The sequence below is a fragment of the Haemaphysalis longicornis genome, unplaced genomic scaffold (genome assembly GCF_048455015.1).
Source record: "Haemaphysalis longicornis isolate Haplotype H1 unplaced genomic scaffold, Haemaphysalis longicornis Haplotype H1 scaffold_1, whole genome shotgun sequence".
NCBI lineage: Eukaryota > Metazoa > Arthropoda > Arachnida > Ixodida > Ixodidae > Haemaphysalis > Haemaphysalis longicornis.
The window spans coordinates 475,938,366-475,962,370 of record NW_027526203.1 but is presented as its reverse complement, the minus strand read 5'-3'; the positions used below and the strand labels follow the sequence as shown (position 1 = coordinate 475,962,370).

At 47.5% G+C, this 24,005-nt stretch overlaps 1 protein-coding gene across 1 annotated transcript in view; it reads right to left on the bottom strand.

Moving 5' to 3' along the window:
- Abs (ATP-dependent RNA helicase abstrakt) overlaps positions 1 to 17,274 on the bottom strand; it is a 47,918-nt gene extending 30,644 nt beyond the window's left edge. The window contains exons 1-5 of the mRNA XM_077688238.1: positions 17,055 to 17,274; positions 14,130 to 14,204; positions 12,555 to 12,615; positions 12,351 to 12,468; positions 5,698 to 5,789 (exon numbers count right to left, since the gene is read on the bottom strand). Of these exons, the coding sequence (XP_077544364.1) occupies positions 5,698 to 5,789; positions 12,351 to 12,468; positions 12,555 to 12,615; positions 14,130 to 14,204; positions 17,055 to 17,259 (551 nt within the window). The 5' untranslated portion in view covers positions 17,260 to 17,274. The remainder of the gene's footprint in view (positions 1 to 5,697; positions 5,790 to 12,350; positions 12,469 to 12,554; positions 12,616 to 14,129; positions 14,205 to 17,054) is intronic.
- Between the last annotated feature and the right edge of the window lie 6,731 nt (positions 17,275 to 24,005).

Genomic DNA, 24,005 nt, shown 5'->3' with positions numbered 1-24,005 from the left:
GTTTATAAACTGCATTGAAGGTGTTGTGTACGAGATACCGGTGGATTGTGCCGAAGTATACATTGCCCAAACTGGTCGATGTGTAAGTGACCGACTACATGAGCATGCTCTCTCCATAAAAAACAGGAACAGATCACACTTGCCGTCCTACTGTAAAGAATGTCACTGTGTACCCGAATTGGACAAAACAAAAATTACGAAATGAAGTCGGGACGTCACAGCACATGAAGTAGCGGAAGCCCTCTACATCAAGCGAAAGGGAGATAATTGCGGGAGTGTGCCATCGCTGCTAATCTAAGCGAAAGAGTGTACGTTCCTTGATAATTTTCTTGATGTTTGCTGATGTGTGCTTTCACCAAATGCTTGTTAGTTTTTTGTACACATGTGTGATTATGCCAAAAGTATATATACATGCCGTTTTTTCAATAAAAATCCAGTTGCGAGTTAGCACCCATCTTGTCCTTTCACCACCCGTGTCTTTCGCTGCACTAAATCTTTTTTTGTAACTGAAAGTAGGCTGATGGGTCTGTAATTCTTGAGGTCCTTGGGATCTCCTTTCTTATGGACCAGAATTATGTTGGCGCTTTTCCAGGCTATGGGCACTATTTGAGCCTTCAAGCATTCCGAAAATAGTACAGCAAGCTTTTCCACTACAATATCTCATCCCTTCTTCAAAAAATCCATGTTTATGCCATCGTCACATGCAGCTTTTCCTATTTTCAAGTGTTTAAGAGCCTTTCCAACTTACTCTTTAGTTACTAGTGGGACATCGCAAGTTGAGCCTGTACTCTCCGTAGTTTCCCCTGATCTAACGTCGCTGCCACACAGCCTGATGTAGAATCGTTCTGCTACCTTTATTATCTTGCCCAAGTTGTGCATAACGTTACCCTGCTCATCTCTGAGTGTGTACATCGTGTCTTTGCCAATGGCTAGCTTCCTTGATCCCTGCCACATTATATGCATGAACGTAATTTGTTTTACTTCTGTTATAGCTCATCTACACAGCCGTTTCAAAGGCCTTCCGAAGGCCGTTAAACCAATTGTCTATCGAGGGCCCCACTGCAAATACATGGGCGCACTTTTGGGCCAGCGTTCAATTGTCAATTGAAAGTTGCCGTGTAGCACAGGCATTAATCAGTTTCGACAGCTCTGCTAATTTAATCCAATCCGCCGTACTTGACACTGTCATGTTCTTACGTTTGGCAATTAGTTCCTTCGTTTTCTTAGTCTTCCGGTTTTTTTTTTTTTTCCTACCTGTTGCTTCTCTCACAGCTGCTGCTGATTCACTGAGTGCTGATGTTAGGTTGTCATCTAGCCTGTCTTCACTGACCTCGTTCTGCTCGTTCAGAAGCGCGAATTTGTTTTGAAGAGTTATTTTAAACTCCTGCGATCTGGCTCTGACTGACTCCATGCAAGGTTTCTTAGTTTTCACGAGTTTCCTTCTTTCTCTTTTGAGATTCAGCCTTAGCTTGCATCTAACCATCCTCTGATCGCTGCTCCGAATCTTACTTAGCACCTCTACGTCATGCACGATACCTGGGTTGTCACTTAAAATGATGTGATTTTCGTTTTTTGTTGTACCATCGGGACTTTTCCATGCCTATTTCCTATTCTTTACTTTATAGAAGAATGTCTTCATTAAGCGCAAGTGTTTTCTCTCTGCAAATGCCCCCAGTGTATCTCCTCGACTGTTGCGATTGTGTATTCCGAAGTTTTCCACTGACCTTTCTCCCATTGCTTCCTACCGCCCTTTGCATTAAAGTCTCCCATCACAATCGTGAACTGCGTTGTTGCCTTTTTCAATGCTGATTCGACGTCCTCGTAGAAGCTGTCTACGGCTTCATCTTGGTAGCTGGTTGTTGGCGCATAGGCCTGTACTATCTTTAACCTGTATCGCTTGCTTAGGTTGATCACAAGAGCCGTGACACTCTCGCTAATGCTGAAAAACTCCTCCACGTTTCCTGCTATTTCTCTCTGGATTAAAAATCTCACCGCGCATTCTTTCTTCTCCTAGGGTCCACTCTAGCACAGAATATGCCCGCTAGTGAGCTCCATGAAGCCTTCTCCTGTCCTTCTAAAACTTCGCTTAACCCTATAATATCTGAGAGCTCCTCTAGTAATACAGCTAAGCTTCCCTTGCTGGACAGAGTGCATGCTTTGAACGTTGCCAGGGTCAAGTTCCAATGGCGGCCTGTCCGGACCCAGAGATTCTTAGCACCCTCTGTGGTATCGCTGTTCTGACCGCCGCCGTGGACGGGTGCTCTCCAGCTGCTAGGGACTAAGGGTCGAGAGTTGAGTTGGTCAGTCATAGGAGGTGGCGGCAACCTACTACACCAGGGTGGCCAGGTCCTTCTCTGGTGAGGGAGTGCGGTTTGTGTCCCTAAGAGCGTTCCTAGCGTAGTTGAACCTTTCTAGTTCTAGTTCGGCATGACGGCTAGTTCCAGAGCAGGCTGAACTCCATACCTGCATGGGTACGGAACAGACAGCCAGATGAAAAAGAGAGAGAGAGAAGAGAAGTTTCCCGCGGATGATGCTGCCGCGCACACCTGCAGTGATATTGAGCCAGCGTTTCTCGGTTTTGCTTTTTTTATACACGCAGTTCTGAAGAAATAAGCTGAGGCTGATGAGAGATCCACTGACGTTTCGCCGTTGGAAGAGCGAGCCAATGCTGTTCTCAAGTGTATAGCTACGATAAATGGCTAGTTTGAAGCTCAGCTGGCCAAAAGGGCCACTGAAGGAACATTAGCATCCTTCCTCACCTTTTTAATAGTATTCTAAACCGAAAAATCAGTTTATCATGTGCTGCGCTAGCAACAGTGACCTTTCGACAGGGATGTGCGAAAGCTGGGCAAGCCTGTGCTCTCTAAAGTCTGGAAGCCTTGGGACTGCCACAGGGGTTCAAGAACTCGATTTCCATATTTTTTTTTTTACATAAAAGCCGATTACATATGTAAGCGGACAATATCCTGCAGATTTCTACTGCTTAGAAAGCAGCGGGTGCCACCGCCTATACTCTTTCCATTGTGGTGCTAACTTTGTGGGGACTTTGTGTGGCCAGTCATGTGCACGCGACCAACCTGAGCACATGGTGGCATGACCATCTTAACACGGTGGCTTAGTGGCTAAGGCGTTGCGCTGCTGAGCGCTGGTCGCGGGTTCGATTCCCGGCTGCGGCGGCCGCTTTTCTGATGGAGGCGAAAAGCAAAAACGCCCGTGTGTACGAGATTTCGGCACACATTAAAGATCCCCAGGTGGTCGAAGTTAATCCGTAGCCCTCCACTACGGCACGCCTCATCGCCTGCGTTGCGTCGGCGCGTTAAACCCTACAAACAACAACCATCTTAACAAAGCCTCACACCTCACACCGTGGATTGGTATTTAGTTCAGCACATGTGCACGGCACACCACCCGTGATTCATGCCATGTGTCTGAACATCTGAGACTCCTGCTGCTCTCTTGCGGGCGTTCCCACTCATATTTGGTCCCTTCTCGAAATCTACAGTCCCCACAACCACAAAGTACCAGTGGCGTTCCTGGCTAACCTTGCACCCGGGACCCCAGCAAATTTGTCACCCCCCTCTCATACAACATGTCAGCAATAATCAGAACAATTTCCTTTATTTTATTTCCTTTATTTTATTTTCCAGAAATTTTCTAAATTAAGTTTACCCACTTATTTTGTATTGTTAAAATAAAGTGTTGAAATAACAACAAAAGACGTATCTATTTTTGTATAGAAATGAACAAAAACTTTGCAGGTTTTATTTAAAGCGAGGGCTTTGGAATACGAGTGTTCGATACAGTTTACGAGCGTTCGATACCGTTAACCACGATGCATAACTTTTGGGGATATTTTGGCAATAATGAAGGAAGAGTGATGCTAAAGTAAGCATGTCAACCAAACGATTTTCAAAAATTTTCATACATTTATTTATGAATCGGGTTGTCAATAGCAGCAAAAGTGGCTTTTCCATAGTCGCAAATTCTTTTTGGTTTGTTGGACGAATGATGAGATGGCACATTCAGCGGGACAAAGGCCATACAAACAATACAGAAATCGCTAATGTCAGGCATGTGGCTAATATTTGAAACAATGTCTGGGACACTTAGTATTAGGTCGAACATACGGATGAAGATGTTCTGTTTAGCTGGGTAGTTGCTTGTGTTAAGTAAAAGTAGGCGCATAATGATTGGAAAGTAGAGGATTCCGATAGCATTGTCACAGTTGTAGAGGATTTCCAGGTAATGTGGAGGAAATTAAAACTGGCATAAACAAACATGGCACGATTAGGAAATTTTGTAATAAAATACATATAGTGTGTCGAGGTCATTAGAAAATCCCGTGTCAGCGGATGGTGTAAAATAGCAGCAAAAGAAATATTCTTCTGATAGCCTGCAGTTATGCAAAAGGAAACAAGATCGAGCTTTGTAAAAAGATTCATTTAGAGAATTCAATAATTTTGGCAACATCATTTAGAACACCACCTGAATGTCTCTTCTCTTTTTTTAAGTTGGGGCAATGCGTACAATTATTTTAACTCTTCTGACGTAATAAGATGTTCTTTGACATCGTGAAAACTGAAGCGTGGCTGTTTTGTTTTGCCTTCACTTCAGTTATTAGCAAACAAAAATATTTGGTGGTTGTGGTTGGTCTTCGTTGGAGTGGAAACTTGCAGAACACTAGTGAAGCATTACTATTGCTTTTACGTTACAAAAACAGTTTCGTTTCACTGAACTGTAGTCGTATAGGGGGATATTAAGGCGAATATAAACATTTCTGGGAATTAGGGGTAATTGAGCGTCAGGCCTTGTAGCCTAAATACATTCGGTGCAGATTTAAAATCTTTCAGACGCCTGCTACAGTGCAAACAACGCTTTATCGGATTCTTAGAAGTTCCACAGAAGGGTTCTTAGAAGTTCCACATGCGAGAAAGTAGGTATTAGTGTGGTGAAAAATGGTGCTAGGGATTGTTGTCAGGGCTTATTTTAAAAGCGGCGATCAGATATCTGCCACGATGCAAGCCTACACTGACTGGTCGCCGCGGTGCGCCGACCGGCCGAGAGATGGCAATACCTGCACGGAAGCATCGAAACAGGCTACGCAGATGTCTTGGTCACCGATCGCTCAAACGGCAGTTATAGCTTAAATAAAGTTCAGCGGGGCTCAGCGGGGCTCTCAATGGCTGTGGCCTCACAAGGATCGCAACGATGGCACGACTGCATCTGGCTTGCCAGTCGCACGTCGTGAGCCTCCTCCGACCAGCGAACGACGCCAAAACAGGTCCTAACGATCAATCGTAACGATCAGTGGCATGCGAATCGCGTGAACCAGTCGTACATGTGTGACGGAAGGAAGCACCAGCCAGCCAGCAAACCCCGACTTTACGACAGGAAGCGAGCCTTAAACCCGATGGCAGAGTTCCTGTGCCGCTGTGACGTGGCCCCCTCGGCTGGCCGTGTTTCCTTCCGCTAGCGAGGCCGACGTGCAGACCGGACCCTGAGGATTGGCCTGCGGAACTAGCCACAGGCAGCCCCTTCACCAGCAACCTTCACAGTTGCAAAGCGCATTGTTCTGCGCAGCACTTTGGCCAGCAGCCTACTCATAAGACCGCATTGCCAAGTGGAAACAAAAAATTCATGCAATTCTAGGTGCAACATTCAATCCCACAGCAGGACAAGGCAAGCGAGAGCTCTTACACTGCCGGCAACCCCTGCATCTGGATGGGAGTGGGCTTGGTGATGCCTTTTCGGCGCAGGCTATTCAGTATTGCCCGAGGAAACTTCATCTCCTGCAAAGAAGATTTAGATGACCACAGTAAGGCCACTTTAGTCTACATAAATTGACCACTGTGCACTGCCAGATTTGCACAACATAAACAGCACAGGTACACAACACCCCTTTCACAAAACCACTTTCTTTCATGGCCGGTTTGTAATGACAAGAGAAATTATTGCTGCGCAGGTTATATGTTTGACAGTGTACTGCTTGGTGCTGAAACAGCCATTTTCATGGCTCCCATGCAGCCCACCATGCCGCTTAGTGGGTGAAACATTTCTCAGTCGTTCCGACAATAAGAGCCGTCCAAATATGGGCTGCACTAAGTTTGTCCTTATGCCATGGTCAATGTCCAGAAGTGTGAAATGAAAATTACAGAGGCTTACAAATCCGGTCCTGCCATGTCAACTGCCCAGCAGCTCAAAGTGGACAAAAGAAAAACGCACAATGAGCAGCTTATCGGGGAATTCATCATCTAGAGCCAGAAACTTCCCATGGCTGTGGAAGTTTCTCCAAACATACTACCCCAGAGTGTGACTACAGCCCTTGCCATGTCCACTTTGCCACCGGTGAGAACGACTGCACTGGCAGGATTTGCATTTTTTCAGCTATACTGCATGCGCACTGTAGTACCCTCTGTTTCTAGTTTTGCACTGATCTGCGTACTAGACAGATAAAAGGAAATGACTAGGGTTAGATGCCCAAAACATAAAATTGATACAATGCTGGTTGCAAACGGGAGCCAGTAGGTATGATCTGAAGGCGACCTTCTAAAAGTCTGGCCCAATTCCTTGTGCGCTGCATGCATATCCCATACCCTGACACTTGTGATTTTGTGCTGTTGCTCAAGGGGAAAGTGATGATTATAGTTCACCAGAGCATAACTAAAAACACGAATAGTAGTAACAGTCTTCGACTTACAGTCAATCCGTATATGTCAGAGATGAAACTTCCCAGGTAAGCTAAGAGTCCACCTATGTTTGTTGCCTTGCTTGTTTTAAGCCATAGAAAAGTTTCTACAAAGCTCACAGCTCGGCCGAATTTCTTTTTTTGCCAGTCATTGTACCCGTGCTAGTTGGCCAGAGCTGCTGATGGGGCCACAACCTTTGGCAGCAAGGGCATGCCAAGCCTCACAGGCTCTCGCACAGACTGCCCTATCGGCCTGCTGCTCCAGACCGAGGCAGTGTTGGGGCAGATCTTCTCTTTCTAACACTCTCCTGTGAGGGTCGGACTAAGAATGCTCTGTTCCTCAACCTCAAGATGAGGCGACTCCCCACCAAGGGGATCAGCGGCCACAGACGGTTGAACGAGATCGCAGCATAGGCGGAAAGTTTTCCTTTTCTTGGGGGGGGGGGTCAACGCGCCAACACACCGACGAACGTGAGAATACATACGCAATACCCCACGGCATAACTGAACTCCCGCTTTCCTGATCTATGTTTCTCCCCCTCTTTATGATGTTCGTTGTTTCAACTACCGCTCTCACCAACTGATCTCTTCTTAGCAGTGTCTTTCAAAGCCCCGTTATTCCTTTCGTTCCTGCCATCGCCGCCTTGTACTGCAGTTCGTTTTGCACGCCCTTTCATTGCCACTAGGTTGTGGCCTTGGCAGCTTCACACTCCTGCCTTTTCCCCTCTCAATTTGCTTACCTCTCCCAGCTTATCTCATGCGAGTGAGGCACAGGGCTGGCAGGCTAGCGCAGACGCCGCAGAGGGGAGAGAGCCACAATATCGTTGTTTTTTCGGAACTTGGGAATTCAGCTAGCAGTTTGCAAATTACGCGAGAACGCGCTACATATAGTAATTTAAAGGAGTACTGACACCAAATTTTGATACCTAAAAAATGATATAATTGGCTTCAGTAGTTTGTACAGATGCCTCACAGAAATTTTTGCAGCGATCCGAGGCCGGAATCACATCTAAAATCGATTTTGATTGTCCAGGTCGCGAGCTTCCACAAATCGGCAGCACTAGCGCAATCACTTTCGGCATGACGAAACATTGGCCTGCGTGTCTGGCCGGTTCAGGGTGACGTCATATAGTCGTTTTCAGAACCGGAAACGATATCCTGCGCTGCTGTTGTCGGTGGTATTCGTTTGGGCAGGAGACGTGGGCGTAGCTGTGTGAGCAATGCTTGTAAATGTTGCGTGTTCGACGTCTTTGCTCTTCAGTTCGTTGCCGGCGCATGGTGTTCGGCACTGGTGCCGAAAACTGCGCGATGTCGACGGGCACCGCGGCGACGCGGCGGTGTGTGTCGCCGAGCTCGCCCAAGTTGTGCTATGGCAAGCTCGCGGTATGCGACGTACTGCTCATGGAAGCCTGTCCGAGCAAATCGACGACGATGCCAAGATGCATTATTTTCCACGCGACGACATGCAGCGCTAAATGTGGACTGAGTTCGTGCGCGCCGGCGGCCGCAAGAACTGTCGCCCAAGCCAGCGGGCTCGGGGTTACACGGGTCACCTTGGGTGTTGGGAACTTAGTATCGTGGCGACTATTTGATCGCTGGTATCTGTACAACTGCGAATGACCATTCCTTACACAACTTTTCACCACACTATCATCCCCTTTTTCGCATATGAAGCTTTATTTTGGCAATAATTTCCGTTCCAGCGATCGGTGACCAAGACATCTGCCGCGGCCTGTTTTGATTCTAACGCGCAGGTGGCGCCATCTTTCGGCCGCTCGCTGCACCGCTGTGCCAGCAGTGCTGGGTCGGAGCGCCGAACCTTCGCTTCCGGTCAGCGTAGGCTTACCATCGCGGCAAATATCTGAACGCCACTTTTAAATTCAGCGCTGACAACAACTCCTAGCACAATTTTCAACACACTAAAATTTACTTTCTCGCATGTGGAGCTTCTTTTTCGTGATCAGATTGATTAGAAGAGTGGCGACAAGCTGTTGCTATCACGGTCTGCGCCGGTTCGAGCCGCAGTGATATTAAAAAACTGACGACGGCGAAGACATCGCCGGCCTAATCGCCTGGCCAAATAAAGTTGTTCTGTCTGTCGGGTGGCAGTGACTCATCCGAGTCTGACGATTCAGACGACATGTCGACTGCGCGGGCGAGTCGCGGACCATGTGAAATCGTAGCAGACGATGCGGCGAACGCATGGAGGAAAGAAAAACGTCCCTGACGTCACGGGTGAGACCGTGATGTAAGGCTGGCCCGCTTGCAGGCTGGCCTTCGAACGGCCATTTTCCCGCGCGGCGACCAAATTTGAAATTGGTTGCAATAAATGTGCTATAATTAATTCTGTGTTGGCGGCTGACGGCTTTCGGTTTGATTTTCGTAATTACTGGGCCAATAGGTATTCTTTACAGCATAAAAGCTGAAAGCGAGAAATTTCGTGTCAGTACTCCTTTAAATAAGTTCTTAGCCCAGCTGTGGCGTGAGACCATCTACTAGTGCGGCATTTACCCGCACCTCGATCATATGGCACCCTGGTCATGATGTTTTCATGTGGTCCCTTGAAAGTCATATTATAGAGGTTCCACTGTACTATCTTTAGCCTGTATCGCTTGTTTAGCGTGATCACCACTACTACAACTCTTTCGTTAATGCTAAAAAATTCCTCCATGTTCCTGCTATTTCTCTGTGGATTAAGAATCGCACCCTGTCCTCTCTCTTTCACTGATGTCGTTGGTAGCACAGAATATGTCTGAAGTTCCGTGATGCCTACTCCTGTTCTTCTAGCTTTGCTTAACCCTATATCATCCCACTTAATCTCCGATAGCTCCTCTAACAGTACAGCTAAGCTTCCCACACTAGACAGGGTTCGTGCGTTGAACGATGCCAGGTCCAAGTTCCAAAGGTGGCCTGTCCGCACTCAGAGATTCCCAGCACCCTCTGTTGTATCGCTGGCCTGCCGCTGCCATAGTCAGGTGCTCCACAGCTGCTGGGCACTGACGGCCGAGAGTTGAGTTGGTCAGTCACGGGAGGTGGTGGCCAGATCCTTCTCTGGTGAGGGAGTGCTGTTTGTGTCCCTGAGAGCCTTCCTAGCGTGGTTGCGCCTATCGAGTGTAGCCTCTTAGGTATTGGGATGAGGGCTACTTACTTCCGGAGCAGGCAGCACTCCATACCTGTGTGGGTTGTGTTAAAAAAAAAAACTACATATTGTTACGTACTAAGGGCCGTATTCTGAGTCCCTCCTCCACTCGATTCGCTCCCTCCACTCGGCTAAGGGGATGATTCCGCAATGCTTATGCATGGGGAAATCGATTTCAAGGATCTCCTCCACTAGAGGCTCACGTGGAGGAAGGATTCAGAATACCAGGGTAAATCTATTCCTAATCCGAATAGGCCGTTAATTCTTTTAACTCTAGGTGCTAGCCCTCCATTACTAGAAATAAGTGACTACAACAAGGCCGTTTTGAAAGCGACGGCATTGCTTCACTTTGGCTGTGAAGGAAAGACAGAAAAAGAGAACATGAAAGTCGCAGATGAACAAGGTTACTGTCACAATGCGAAGCTCTGTTGATGTGCCATGCGGGCATCGAAAAAACTTGGCACCTACACGTCCTGCAAAGAACGCACTGCTCACTGCTTGGAAACGATCACGCACTGTAGTAACTTTTGACTATGAACGTCACGTACACACAAAATACATTTAAATATACCCACAGAAATAACTATGTTATATTTTTAAACGAGAAAGATATATAGAACGACAAAATAATAATTTTATAATGTTAGGGAGAGCCTTCAAATTGCTTTGCATGCTTTTTTGACCTTGAAAAAAGCTGCAGTCTTCGGTGACCCCTTCGGCAGAGTTTTTTTATCAGTGGCTTGTCAAATACATGAGTATTCTGTGTCACAGTATTGCTACTCTTTCCAGCAGGGAATCCTAACGACTAATAGAAAAAACAAAGCTCCCCTGATAATTTACAACGTTCCTTAGGGATGGAGACATCGTCACTTCCACGCAGAGGTCATAAACATACACAATTCATTCAGTAACCAAACTGAGGCCAAGCCGGATTCACCTGAAGTCAGATTATGGGTTTTAATGTCAATGAAGGCAGCCGTTGCCTTCCATTTTTTTTAGCGGCTGAGCGGCTCTTGGCAAAAATGTTCACCTGCTGGTCATTGCTTTTCACATGGCATTTGCATGTATCTTTATCCGCGCATCTATGGAACGTGGTTAGCTACCACCGGGCCGCGCACCGACGATGGCAGCAAAAAGAAAGCTAGAAGAAAGCCAGAAAGCCACAGCACGACGGCATCTAACTCTGAAATGGTTAGCATCGATAAGACAAAAGAGCGAGAGCCCGACTAAGCATTAGAACTACTTTATTCTTTGCTCCTGACAGTAAGCGGGAAGATTGCAACGACTGCTAATGACGACGCATGCTTCATGGCACAGCGGGCTGTGCGGTGAAGCCGCATTTAGGGCTAAAGTTTCCGCGCTGCCCGCACCCCAAGTCCCGTAAAACTGCGCCGCCACTTGAACAGCAGGAAATTGTGATGAGTGACTCAGTGCTTTAGTCCATTAAGAAGTCTGCCGAAGCGAGCTACATCGTGAATGACAGCTGAACGAATGAGTCCCTACTGTTCCCTGCACAATGATACTGGCATTGAACATCATTTCACTGTTGCCTCACATTTTGCAGCACCCTACTCCAATGCTGTTTTTTGGAGAAGGGTGGCGCAGGAAACCAAACTGGTGCATCATCATCATCATCATCATCATCATCACCACCACCACCACCACCACCACCACCACCACCACCAGCCTATCTACCCCCACTGCAGGGCAAAGGCCTCTCCCATTAATCTCCAATTACCCCGGTCCTGTGCTAACTGTGACCAATTTATCCCCGCAAACTTCTTGATCTCATCTGCCCATCTAACTTTCTTCCGCCCCCTGCCACGCTTGCCTTGTCTAGATATCCACTCTATTACCCTCAATGATCAACGGTTATCCTGCCTTCGCATTACGTGCCCCGCCCACTTCCATTTCTTCTTCCTAATCTCTACTAATATGTCCTTAACACGCGTTTGTTCCCTGACCCACTCCGCTGTCTTTTTGTCCCTTAATGTTACACCTATTATCTTCCGTTCCATTTTGCGCCGAGTCGTACTCAATTTAAGTCGAACCCTCTTAGTGAGCCTCCACGTTTCTGCCCCGTACGTGAGTGCCGGTAAGACTGGTGCAGCGTGGCACAAATGGCGCAGCGGTTCCACCTCTAAAAACAGAAAAGCCTACTTGATGATCAATGTCCCACTTTATCTGTGCTACACGTGTGTGAACAAGCAAGCGCACTGCAGCATGGTTTTGCGAGGGTGAGCAAGTCGCAGCAGGGAAAGAGCGGGGCCAAAATAGTCACTAAATGGGCCAAAAACACTCCACCAATATCGCCCCTCATGCACAACAGCAAAAGAAATCGGATTAGCCGTGGTTCAGGCAACCGCAAAAAAAGCGCCCACAGGCAGCCCAGGTGAGGGGGGGGCGGGACCCGACACTCTTCTCTCGCAAAACCCGTCTCTCCCAAGATGGCGGCTGTGGAAGCGCCGCCTTGCACGGGCACGGCTCATTATTAGGCACCCCTCTCGGCCGCAGTGCAGGCGGTACCTTGAAGGTGGTGATGGGTGCCGGAATGCCCTCCCCCTCGACCAGAATGCGGTACTTGTGGCGCACTTCTTCCTGCCGCTCCGGGGTCATGCTGGCCACGTAGCCAGGGGGCCGCCAGCTGTGCAGAGAGGAGAAACCTGCTCAGCTGCTGTGGCACGATGGCAGGCCACTTGGCCGCCGCTGCAATGAAGGCTGCCTACTCACCCTGTCTGTATGGGTTGGTCATACTGGATGCCTTTGGCCAATTCAGCCACACCCATGAGAGCTGGGAGCACAACGAGAACCCCAGCATCAAGCTGTGACCAAAGTGTGTCTGCACAATCAGCGGCCTCAATCAAGCATTCCGTGTAGTACTAACCGGAGGCTGTGTTAGGCCTCCAATGCTGCAGAAAAACAGGCATTACCTATTTCCTGGAACATTGGGCGCTTCCCAATTATCCCCACACTGCACCGCTGATACCACATCATTTTGCTCTGTTAGTGCAACAGAAGTCAAGTGGCTTCTTCAAGTATTCAGGGAGTTCTGGTATATTATAATTACAGTGAAAACAATATGGGCTATTACAGCAGCATTAAATTTAAGGTTTTTCCATGCCTCAAAGTATCAAAGTACAGTTAAACCTGGATATAACGAAGTTGACAAAAATTCCCAATTTTTCGTTACATGCAGGTTTCAAGTTAAGGCTCGCGTCAATTGAGCAGAAACGAAAGCAAACCGCTTGACATCAGTGATGGTGAGCTGACCCTTAATTAGGACTTATTTCAAAGTGAAAAACTGCGTGATTTGCGCCTGCTGCTTTCCCACGAACTTAGTCGCTACTTGGCACTCCAAAGATGCAAAGTCAATCACCGTCGTATTCACAAACGTAAATGAAGTACCACTTCTGCCTTTTGGCAATTTTTGTTGCCTTACCCATTGACCAAACTTGTGCTGAAAGGGCGCCTTTAGCGAACTTGATGCTCTTTGCCGCACTGAAAATTGTGCAGAGGGTGCTAGCTGGTGACGCTTTTCTTTCTCGCCGGCGGAGAGGGCATTTAAAACTGGGAGCTAGTCTTGCAAAGACAAAACATCTCACACTCTGGCAGCAGGACCCACTCCCGACCGACACCACAGATGGCAGTGGAGACGCGTGGCCATACGCATACGGGCAGCCCTGGGGCACCTTTACCGACACAGCACTCGCACTGGAAACGCACGGTAGATTGCAGTGCAGGCGAAGTTCGCTAAATCAGCGCATTTGTCTGGCCGATTTTTCAGAAAAAGTGCAAAAAACAATAGCTCATCAGCGTAGCGAATTAGTTGCATCAAGGTTAACCACCGCGATGCCTTCGTTACATAGAAATCGCGAACACATGGGTTTCAATGGGGCCGTCAATGGGGAAATGAAAAGCTTCGCTAAATCGAGGAATTCATTACATAGAGGCTGCATCCAGGTTTAACTGTAATTGCATTCGAGGCTTTTGATTCATGAAGGTACCCTGACTTTTGGTCTGGATGAATTCAAATTTGCAAAAAAAATGTTTACTTGCAATAACTTTTAGAGATATTGCATTTATCTGGAAATGCAGAATTATGCCATTGAACAGAGATGGCCAAGATGTACCTAAGCTCTACAGTGGCATGAATTGGCTGTGAAATATTCGCTGAAGGAAAGATGCAACTGAGCTCATAAGAAACCATTTAGGATGCATAAAGGCAGAACTAACCCATATTTAAAACTGGCAGAAAAAAAAAAAAAAATGGGGAAAGAGGGGTAAGGATGTGAAGCCACAACGTACCTCTTCGTTCAGCCACGCTCTCCAAGATTTTCTCCTCCTCCTTAAGCTGTTTCTCCAATGCACTTTCCTTGCGAGCTGCGGGCCATATCTCAAATCAATCATGGTGAATGAAAAGGAACTCTGCGCATTAGTGCATGCAGACACAGGCGTGCATACACACAACACTAATGACTAATGGTGAGACACAAACTATCAGCACCTAATATATTTTAACAGTAGCAACACAGAAAACCTCCAAATCCCAAATAAGTGTTTATTAATTAGGATGCACGCATCTTGGACAGTAGAAAAGATGTAGTCGGAATGCAACAAGGCCCCACAGCAAAAATGGTGCCTTTTATACCTGTCTACCTTCTTGTTCGATGGGGAATGATCCAGCCATTGTTGGGCAGCTTGCAACGAACAGGGTGGATCTCAAATTCCCCGCTACATGTAAAGCGCAAAACAAGGACAGAAAGGTGGAACGGAACAACGCAAGCTTTTCTGCCCTGTAAACATCTGTCAAGTATTACCCAGCTGGTTCTTAGAGAGACCCAAGCCACAGCGGGCACTGCGCCAAAAGGCAGGGTGCAGTGGGAAACAACACGTAGACAGACAAAACCTGATAGGGCCTGATGGTGCATGGCTGCCGCTCTCGGGTGCGGCAAAAAAAGGTGAGAACATTAGTTTTGGCAACTTGGGTCTTAAACAGCACCGCCTGCAACACCACCACGGAATGGCCACGGAAGAAATGTGTTCTTACAGGAGCCACACAGAGATGACGCCATCTGCTTGTACAATTATTGCAGGTCAGGCATAAATTTTTCTCCGGCCACTTACAATAAATTTGGCCACTTACAAAAAGACCCCGAGGACACATTAGCACTTCTTATGAGTTGTGAATGAGAAAGCATTAATGTACAGTTGAATGCCACTGAGTAACATCTTTGAGCTTTCCTAAGTGCTATTTTTTGCAGGCTTGTCACGGAATTAGTGCGGGCTACTTTTCACTGTTTATGGTGGCACGACGGCTGTAGACTGGATGATTTCAATGGTACTGCTTAGAGTTCACGTGCATTCATTCTCCAGCAGTGTGTTTGGTAATGTCTGCAGAGAGATGCACTCCTCTGATGTCCTATTTTGTGCCCACGATGACTTCACTGTCTGACAGATAGCGGTTCCAATTCCGTAGCAGTATGACACGTACGCTCTGCACAGCAGCCTGGCTAGCTGGCCACTTTTGGCCACCCCACTGCCCAGTACTGCGTGGCCCTTCGCGTTGCCTGTTGGCATGTGCCAAGCCTCGTGGCTAAAGGTACGCAAGGTTTTCACTTGGCTGCATTTACGCCCAAGCTAAATAGGAATTGGCAAATCGGCCTCTCATGGCAGTGTCACCATCATAGGCAAATCCTCTTGAACGTCTAGGTGAGAATGGCTGGTTGCAAGCAAATGGGAATCTGTGAAACGGCAGCAATTGTCACCAGCTAATCCGCCCGAGAAGGTATGTGTCATGCCTACATGCAGCTTCAATGTGTGGCTACCTTAACTTTTGACCTACCGAGTAATGTGGAACTCGTTGCATGTCGAGCTGTGTGTGCCATTTGTCAATGTTTTCTAAATCAAAGTCAACAACAAATCAAGGTTCACTTTTAGTAAACTGAGACATGGAGTCAAACTGCTGGGGTGGGATGCAGAGGTCTGGGTTGGATTGCTGTCCGGAGCCAAGCTTATTTAATTTTTGTTTCTTTGCTTACGTTCTCCGTGCACCCTCAGCCATTTTAAGAGACATTTTGCTGCTACAGATGCTCGTTTCCCAGCCCAATGAGCCATTTAATGCTTTCACATTAACAACCAACCATACAGCTGGCAAGTTCAATTTTCACGCCCAAAGTCCCGTTGTATTTGTGGCTGCTTTTACTGCACCAACCAACGATAATCTGAGTATATAGCATCACTGGGAAAAGTGGGAGAAAATCGCTAGGGGGTCACCAACATTCCTTCTCTTTCATAATTTCGTAGCTTCATTAAATGTGTTTTGTAATAAAATTAGCCCATTTGTTACCTTGAAATTGCAAAATTTTGAACAAGGCAAAGTTATATGTTGTCATCATGGTCCCTTCCCACATTCGAAGAGTTTAGCCTCAAACTTGACAAAAAAAAGTATGAGCTGACCTACAGCTACACATTTGTTACTATCATTCATTTGCATTTACTTGTGCAGACTCCCAGTTTAAATCAAATACCCACCAGCAATGAATCGCACGGGTGTTAAAACAAACCCCTTCGAGCGGTTCCTTCAGCTGCCAACCACAACCTGAGGGAGCAGCGAGCCGGTCGATGCCCCCATCTGGGCCTGCCCGGCAGTGCACAAGCGACGGCCTGACGGGAGGCACGGCTGCTCAGGGCAATTCGCTCGCTCCCTCCCTGCAAGGCTGAGCAGTGCGCAAACGGTGCCTTGTGGCAGCAGGTGTGCATGGAGGTAGGTGTGCACCGCCGCCAAGGGTGGGGACACCAATGGGCCAGCTTGATCAAGCGCACCGCCCGGCCCATTACAAAGAGCACACTGAAATTGCTGCACATTCTGATCGCAGCTAGCACAAGCCAGGAACCGTGCACCAAGCGCCACCTACTGGTTTGCTGGGAACGTCCCTTCTGTGCTTCCACTGTTGGGCCTCAGCAGGCTTGGGCCAGAGCCGTGGGTTTTAGAGCGAACATTCTGGATTCGAGCCGCAGCAGTGCCAACATTTTTTCCAGAAGTCGTGACTATTTTTTACTGCAAAATGTTCTCTTAGCTCAATTCTGCACATTATTATCGTAAATAGGGGTGGCTTGCCATCTTTTAGGCCGGTGTAGAGGTGGGGCGCGGCATAGTATCGCACCAGATGTGCGGCGGAATATTGCGATATCATTGCTCCTTCAGCGCAGCTTCCAAGCAACCCTGCTTACCTTCAGCCTTTTTTTTGAGCTCAGTGTGCTGGTCCAACAAGCTGATGTTGGATTTCCGGCCATACTCATCGCGCTGGTCATCGTCGTCATCCGTTGCTGTGCTTGATTTATCCCGCTTTTCTTCCAGCAGGATGGCATGCAGGCGGCCCAGCCTCCCTAGCTGCACATATTCATTACAGAACCATAAGTGGCGGCAAGTCCACATGTCTCCTCACTCATTTTTGCAAGGCTCGATCGCAGATCATCATGAAAAATTAAATTACCTTTCTTTTGAGAAGTTAGTATGAGCTACTTAACTCTATACTTTTGAATGTCAACCGTAATCCCAAACTAAAAGGGGAAAAAAAGCCTCAGAAACTTGCAAGACAATACTGCAAGGCTATTCTTTCATTAAAATTCACATTACAACACTGGCAGTAAATACAAGTTGCTTCAAGGTGTTTCTGACACGCCTGTGCTCTCTATTTCGCTGAACAAAAAGCAAACAAAAGTGAAACATGCCTGCTGTTTACGTCGCTCTTTGAGGGGCACATATGGAGTGTAGTCACTATCGGAGTCACTGCTGCTTTTGCTTTCTTCCCTGCGGAACCTCTGAAAACAACAAAAACACCATCTCAGGCTCCCTGGTGCAAGTCATTTCCATTTGCACTGTGAATACGCACTACTTAAGTGCTTGAAGCCTAAGCCAGTAGATAGGTTAGTGACACAGTGACAAAGTCTATCCGAAGGTCAGTTGGCTTCCTCCACTCGCCACTGCAGCGGCTCAGTACTGGGCATCACACTACTGAACACAAGGAGAAGGTTGAAGGTCAGGGGTGCAGTGGCAGTTTTTCTGACAGATTTCATACACCACGTCGTAGGTCACTAGCTGGTTCTTAAGGTTCTTAAGGAACACGATTATGCACAGAGCATGCAGTGCGAAGACAAGGTAAAATTTGTTCCTCTGTTTGCTTTTGGCTGTTGTACCCTGCACAAGGTCGGGCAGATGAGGGTAGGCAATGGCCATGTTCAACGCCAATTACAGAACACAGTGAAAGTGCTTAAGAGGAGCAATGGACACCCTGATGGCATAGAGTAGTGTTCAAACTGTGGTTTCAAGAACTGCATACTGACCGCAAAGACCATTACCCAGTTTATACCAAAACAAATAATTGGGCGCATTGGTATACCTTGTTCGACACAATAACAACATGAAAGAAGAAATACTTAATCACACCATGGATAGCGATTGTACTCAAACCTCGTTATAAGGAAGTTGAAGGGGAGCTGTAATTATTTCGTTATAATAATAACAGCTTACAGCAATGTATGCTCAGTTGGGTGCACAACTGTAAGCATGCACAGGAGAAAATATCCTGGTGGCCAACTGTACCGCTACGCAACCATGCATGCAACGGAAATTAAATGGCAGACAACTATTTTGCTTGCTCAATGTGCACAGTGCCTATTTTATTGTCTGCTAGACATAGCTGGAAAAAGGTCCGCAATGCTCCTTTGTTTCGGACATCGTCAGCGAAGGACTTCCTCTTCAGTGCTGGCCACCACATTGAGGCCATCTCCGCTGGCATCACGGGTGCTGAAGAAACGATGCAGACGGTCAACTGCATCGAGTGCCTGCGACGACATTGGCATGTCAGACGCGAGTGCATGGGAGACCACGGTGTCTTTGTCGTCGCTTGCGTCGGTTTGTCCGGTGACACCTGCGACAATAGCATCGTCGCTCAGCTCCTCCGTTGGCATCAGCGTTGAAGCTTGAGGGAAACCACCTTGCGTCATTCTTCATTGCCGTCATGTGGCTTGCCTCCCTGCTCGCTCCGCCATGCTGGCTGAGCAAAAAGGATGGCTTGCTCAGCCGCACGTGGTGTGGCTGCACATGACAATCTGGTCGATGCAGGAGTTTTGAAACAGCTACACCAAACAAGTGTCCAACTCCGCGGAATATTTCATGCACCATGGTGTTTTTTTTCAGGAGGGGGGGGGGGGGGGGGGGGTAAAATAATATAGTTTTTTATATCCATTGACAGGTCAATTTTACTTTGTTACAACGAAGTTTTAAAAGTATGATTCCCTATGAAGATATCAAGGGGAATTTCATTTACTTCGTTACATCCATTATTTCGTTATACCCAATTATGTTATAACAAAGTTTGAGTGCAATCCGGACTTAGCTTTTCTTTGATGTTGATGTATAAGATCTCGTGACCCAAAGTGGCCTCATAAGTTATGTAAACATATGCACCACTGATAAATAATTGGAATTCAGTTCATGTTGCAGAATATCAACTGAGGCGTTCTCAATTTCAACTTGCAACTGAAATATATAGCTTGCACATGACATCATCCCAACCCTTTCTTGTGACCCACTTCCAGCTTTTTCATCGCTCCCAGAGATACGAGCAGCAGGCAAGCGTGCAGCCTTCCACAGTGCTTGTGGGTCCCAAACATGGCAGCTACGCCGACGTCAGTGAAAGCCATCTATACACTGGCTGCAGTAACAGGTCATAACTTCAAAAAATGGGAGCTTGTGTACAATAAAGCATAGAATTGAGTTCAACTTCCACCCTACGCATTTTCCAACTGAGCTATTGCCAAGAGCCAACATAGCATTGACTCAAGCAGTATTGTTTTGAGCAGAACCTATGCAAGAAGCTGGCAGGTTTAATTACTGTCATCTCCAGCTACATAGACGATCATTTAGTGTTTACAGAGCTGCAGTCCAACCAGCAGGTGGTAAACACTGCAACCCTGTCCAAAGAGAGCGGCTCGCACTTACTGGTGAGACGCCTGAGAGTGCACAGTTATAGCAATCTACAGACCTTAAGCAGGTGATGATGAAGTGGGGCCCCATTTTTTCGTTATTGTTGAAAAGGGCACTACTTCGGACACTCACAAGTGGTTAAAAGCGGCACTGTTAAGAATTGCCAGTTTTCAGTGCTGCCCAGCACAGCGCGATAGCCTAAGGGCAGGTTGCCAGGTTACAAGCTACAGGATACTTGAGTCGTGTGTTGATGCACTACGGTGAAATTCTTAAAGGCTAAGTAAAACAGCAACACGTCACAAACTGGGAAAGAATGGCTCGAAACATTAGGTTTACAGTTGTGTTGTATATACAGACTTACGCACAACTTGAACAATGGTAGTATAAAAAGTGGCGTCAACGTCTTGCCTTCAGATAAAGAAAAGCTTAGCTGAGTATGTGCAGTGACGCAAAGGAAAGTCGGCCATACAACGCATAAGGGCGGAGGTTGCCAGGTTAATCACAAGAAAGGATCTGCCGACTCGACTGCCAAAACATAAGTGGTACACTGCACTCGGTTACCTTATCGGTCCTCACGGGCTGTTTGAACGTGCGCGTACCAGGGCACATCTACGGGCTAAAAAACGATGTCTTGCTCGCCCGCCAGCGTAATGTTGTAAGTGTTGCCTGTTTGTGCTTCACGGCACCCGGGCAACACTTACGCCGGGCCAGAGCAAATGTTAGGCATCCGTCGGTGGCGTTGACGGGTGGCAAATCGGCATACCTTGAGACACACGGGTACCGGTTCCTTTTCACGTTGGGTTTCCTCTCGAGCACTTAGCACGAACGAAGTGTTGCAGATCTTGTTTACATACATGTCTCGTTTTTTGTACCAATGTTGCAGCGCAGTATGGATAATAGTGAGTCAGCGCCTGTGGTGTGATAACGTGTTTCACCTGTCATTATGCTGAACTCGGCCATTACATCAAGCGGTGTTGCGGAAAGCACGCTAGAACGTTTCATTTTTTAGATACGATCAAAAATTAGGCAGAAAAAAATACCATTTCCTAAATGATGCTCGGAATATGCACGGCACTTGATGTTACAGCAGTTAGGGCACCAATCCTTTGAAGAAGAGTTTTGTACTCTACTGAAGTTCATCTGGTCAACACAGACAGCACCAGTACACTTCACGTCAGACACGTTCACGGCGGCTTTCGAGAAAGTGTCAACGCCATCACCACAGACACTCTTCGGAATTCATGACCGAATCAAAACCGCAACTGTAGTAACATAATTAGGCCCTGACGCAGCTTACTTTTTTCGCAGGCGGCTGACTATTTTCGCTCTTCGAATCTGCAGGCTTTTTATCGTCCATTTTACAACGTGATGCCAATGACGTTGACGAGTTGGCTAGTGGTTGCAAAGTTCACAACACCAGATACGAACGCATTGATTTACAAAATAGTAGCACATTTAGAGTACTTTCGAAAAAAACTACGCAGAAACAACTTTTTTAATTATTACATTGTTGGTGTCGAGGCATCGAGGTGTCGAAGGCATGACGTCATGGTGAATACTTGATGACGCAAGGCCCGCTTCCGGCGCTTCTGGCTTCCGGCACCAGAGCGCGACTTTCGTTCCTCGAAAATATCGTTAGAACTAAAATCTCCCTGACAATTCCAAGAGAACTGCTTTACTTTTTAAGGCTAGAGCAGGTTGCTTCAGAACAAAGAGCTTTTCTGTGAAAATATGGTGACAGTGGGGAGGCATGTGTGGTTTGCGAAAATGCGCGCGAGAGTTACCGCGACCGGTAACTTATGCCCGTCCGTCCTCGATAAACCGGGGCGCACCGTCGCGGGGCAATTTTTGGTTGCACCGCCGCACACCATGGATAGGGTCCCTAGAAATTGTGCTGGGGCGAGTTCACCGCCGCCTCAGAGCCCATCAACGCCGAAGCATCTGTACAGGAAGAACTGCAGCGGCATTGTTCTTTGTAGCCACGTTCAGCAGACAGTTTTGAACGTCTACATGAAGCTGCGAGGGGAGCACCAGCACGTTGGCGGGAAAGAGACTTTCCGCAAGACAAGTGAGTACATCGGTGTCAGTTTTCGGAAGGTTTTGGACATCAAATCCAAAGCGAAGGCGACGGACGGGAAGCTGACAACACCTTCGCGGAAAAGGCCCGGAAGCGAGAACCGCAAATGCCGCACTGCAATGTATGACAGCTTCACTTTGTGCGCGCTGAGAAACATTGTGCACGACCTCTTCCGGCGCAACGAGCCTCCTACTGCACAGAAGATTGCGGAAGAATTTCGGAGGAGTGAGCATCTTCCCAGCCTTCGAACGTGGACCATCCGCCGCCTCCTGAATGACATCGGCTTCGTCTTCGAGAAACGCGAACGAAACTCGATGATGATCGAGCGTCAGGACGTGCTGATTTGGCGGCAGCGGTACCTTCGTCAGGTCGCTGAGTACAGGCAGCAGCACCGCAAGGTGTTCTACACAGACGAAACTTGGGTAAACGCTGGCCACACCGTGACGAAGGCTTGGAGGGACGATACAGTGAAAACGTCTGAGGACGCTTTCCTGCGTGGTTTGACGACTGGGCTCAAACAGCCACCCGGAAGAGGAGCGCGGCTGATAGTCACCCACATCGGCAACGAGGACGGCTTTGTTGACGGCTGTCTGTCCGTCTTCAAAGGAACGAAGTCGGGAGACTATCACGAGGAAATGGACGGCGAGCATTTCGAGGCTTGGTTTGACTCTGTTCTCCCTAAGCTGCCCCAGGGTAGTGTTGTCGTCATGGACAACGCGTCCTACCATTCCAGGCGGCTGGAGACTGTCCCGACCATGTCCTCACGCAAGCCTGACATACTAGCCTGGCTGACATCAAAAGGTATCCCGTGTGATGCAACGATGACAAAGAAGCAGCTTCTTGAACTGGTGGCGCCAGTGAAAGACCAGTTTGTGAAGTTCAGGGTTGATGTCGAGGCAGAAAAGGCTGGGTGCGTCGTTCTGAGGTTGCCACCATACCGCTGCGAGTTTAACCCCATCGAGCTGATCTGGGCGCAGATGAAAGGTGAAGTTGCTAGGCTGAACACTGACTTCAAGATTGACAGTGTGCGGAAGCTCCTCATCACAGCAGCTGAGAATGTTTCTCCAAGCAACTGGGCCAAGGCTGTTGAGCACGTCATTGGCATTGAGGACTAGTGCCGAGAGGCGCGTGGGTTCAGTGACCATGTGGAGCCAATCATCATCAGCCTTGGGGAGGAGGAAGACGACGACAGCTGTGGGAGTGCAGATGACGACCTCTCCGGCATCGAGCAAATGGAGTGAGGCTTACCATGCTGCAGTCTTCAGCTCCGAAGCTCCAAACGGCTCTTTTAAAGGAGCCATGAAGACAAAATACAAGTTGGGTTTATTAGAAAGACTGCTTAGTCCCGATAACAATGATACCAATATCATCACAATCTTCGAACAAATAATGGAGATATTAAAGAAAACGTGTGAAGCCGTGGCGACCCCCTAGGCAATTTCCCGCAACTTTTCTATGACGTCACGGAACCTTGTTTGTGCGATTGGCGGCCGCCTAACTGACCTGTCGCGACGACACATGACTGGACGTCCGTAATGGGGCCTCTAGTTCCATTTGACCGCATCACTTGAATGCTAACGTGCAGTTAACGCACTAAAAATTATATTTTATTGTTGGCCCGTATGACGTAATTCTTGCTCATAACACGTCACTGTGGCGCAAAATTTGAAAGTTTTTAAATACTTCTTGCTTTTTTTTTCGTTAAAAAACATCTTTTGTCGCTGTAACGGAGCTGAGTGAGATACTGAGTCCTAGTGCTTTCAAATTAAACGAACTTGTATTTTCTCTTCATGGCTCCTTTAAGAGCCCACCAAATGTTGAATGTCTGGCCTACAGCGAGCTTGCCACCTGTGTATCCTCCCACTATGTTTGCTTTATGCAGCAGAATTCAACTTCTTTTCTGGAACAATACCAAGGTTGTTTACATGGCTGGTCAACAATGTAGGGCTGAGTAACATGAAACATAAAACTAAGGGGGATGGTGACACAATCTTGCATTATTGAAAAGACAATCTTGTATTATTGAGGCAACGCTCTGTAACTTTATGCTCGGCTGCCTTCGCCTACCTATCTTTGTGGCCTCACGCTCAAATCTTTCCTTAAAATATTTTCATGC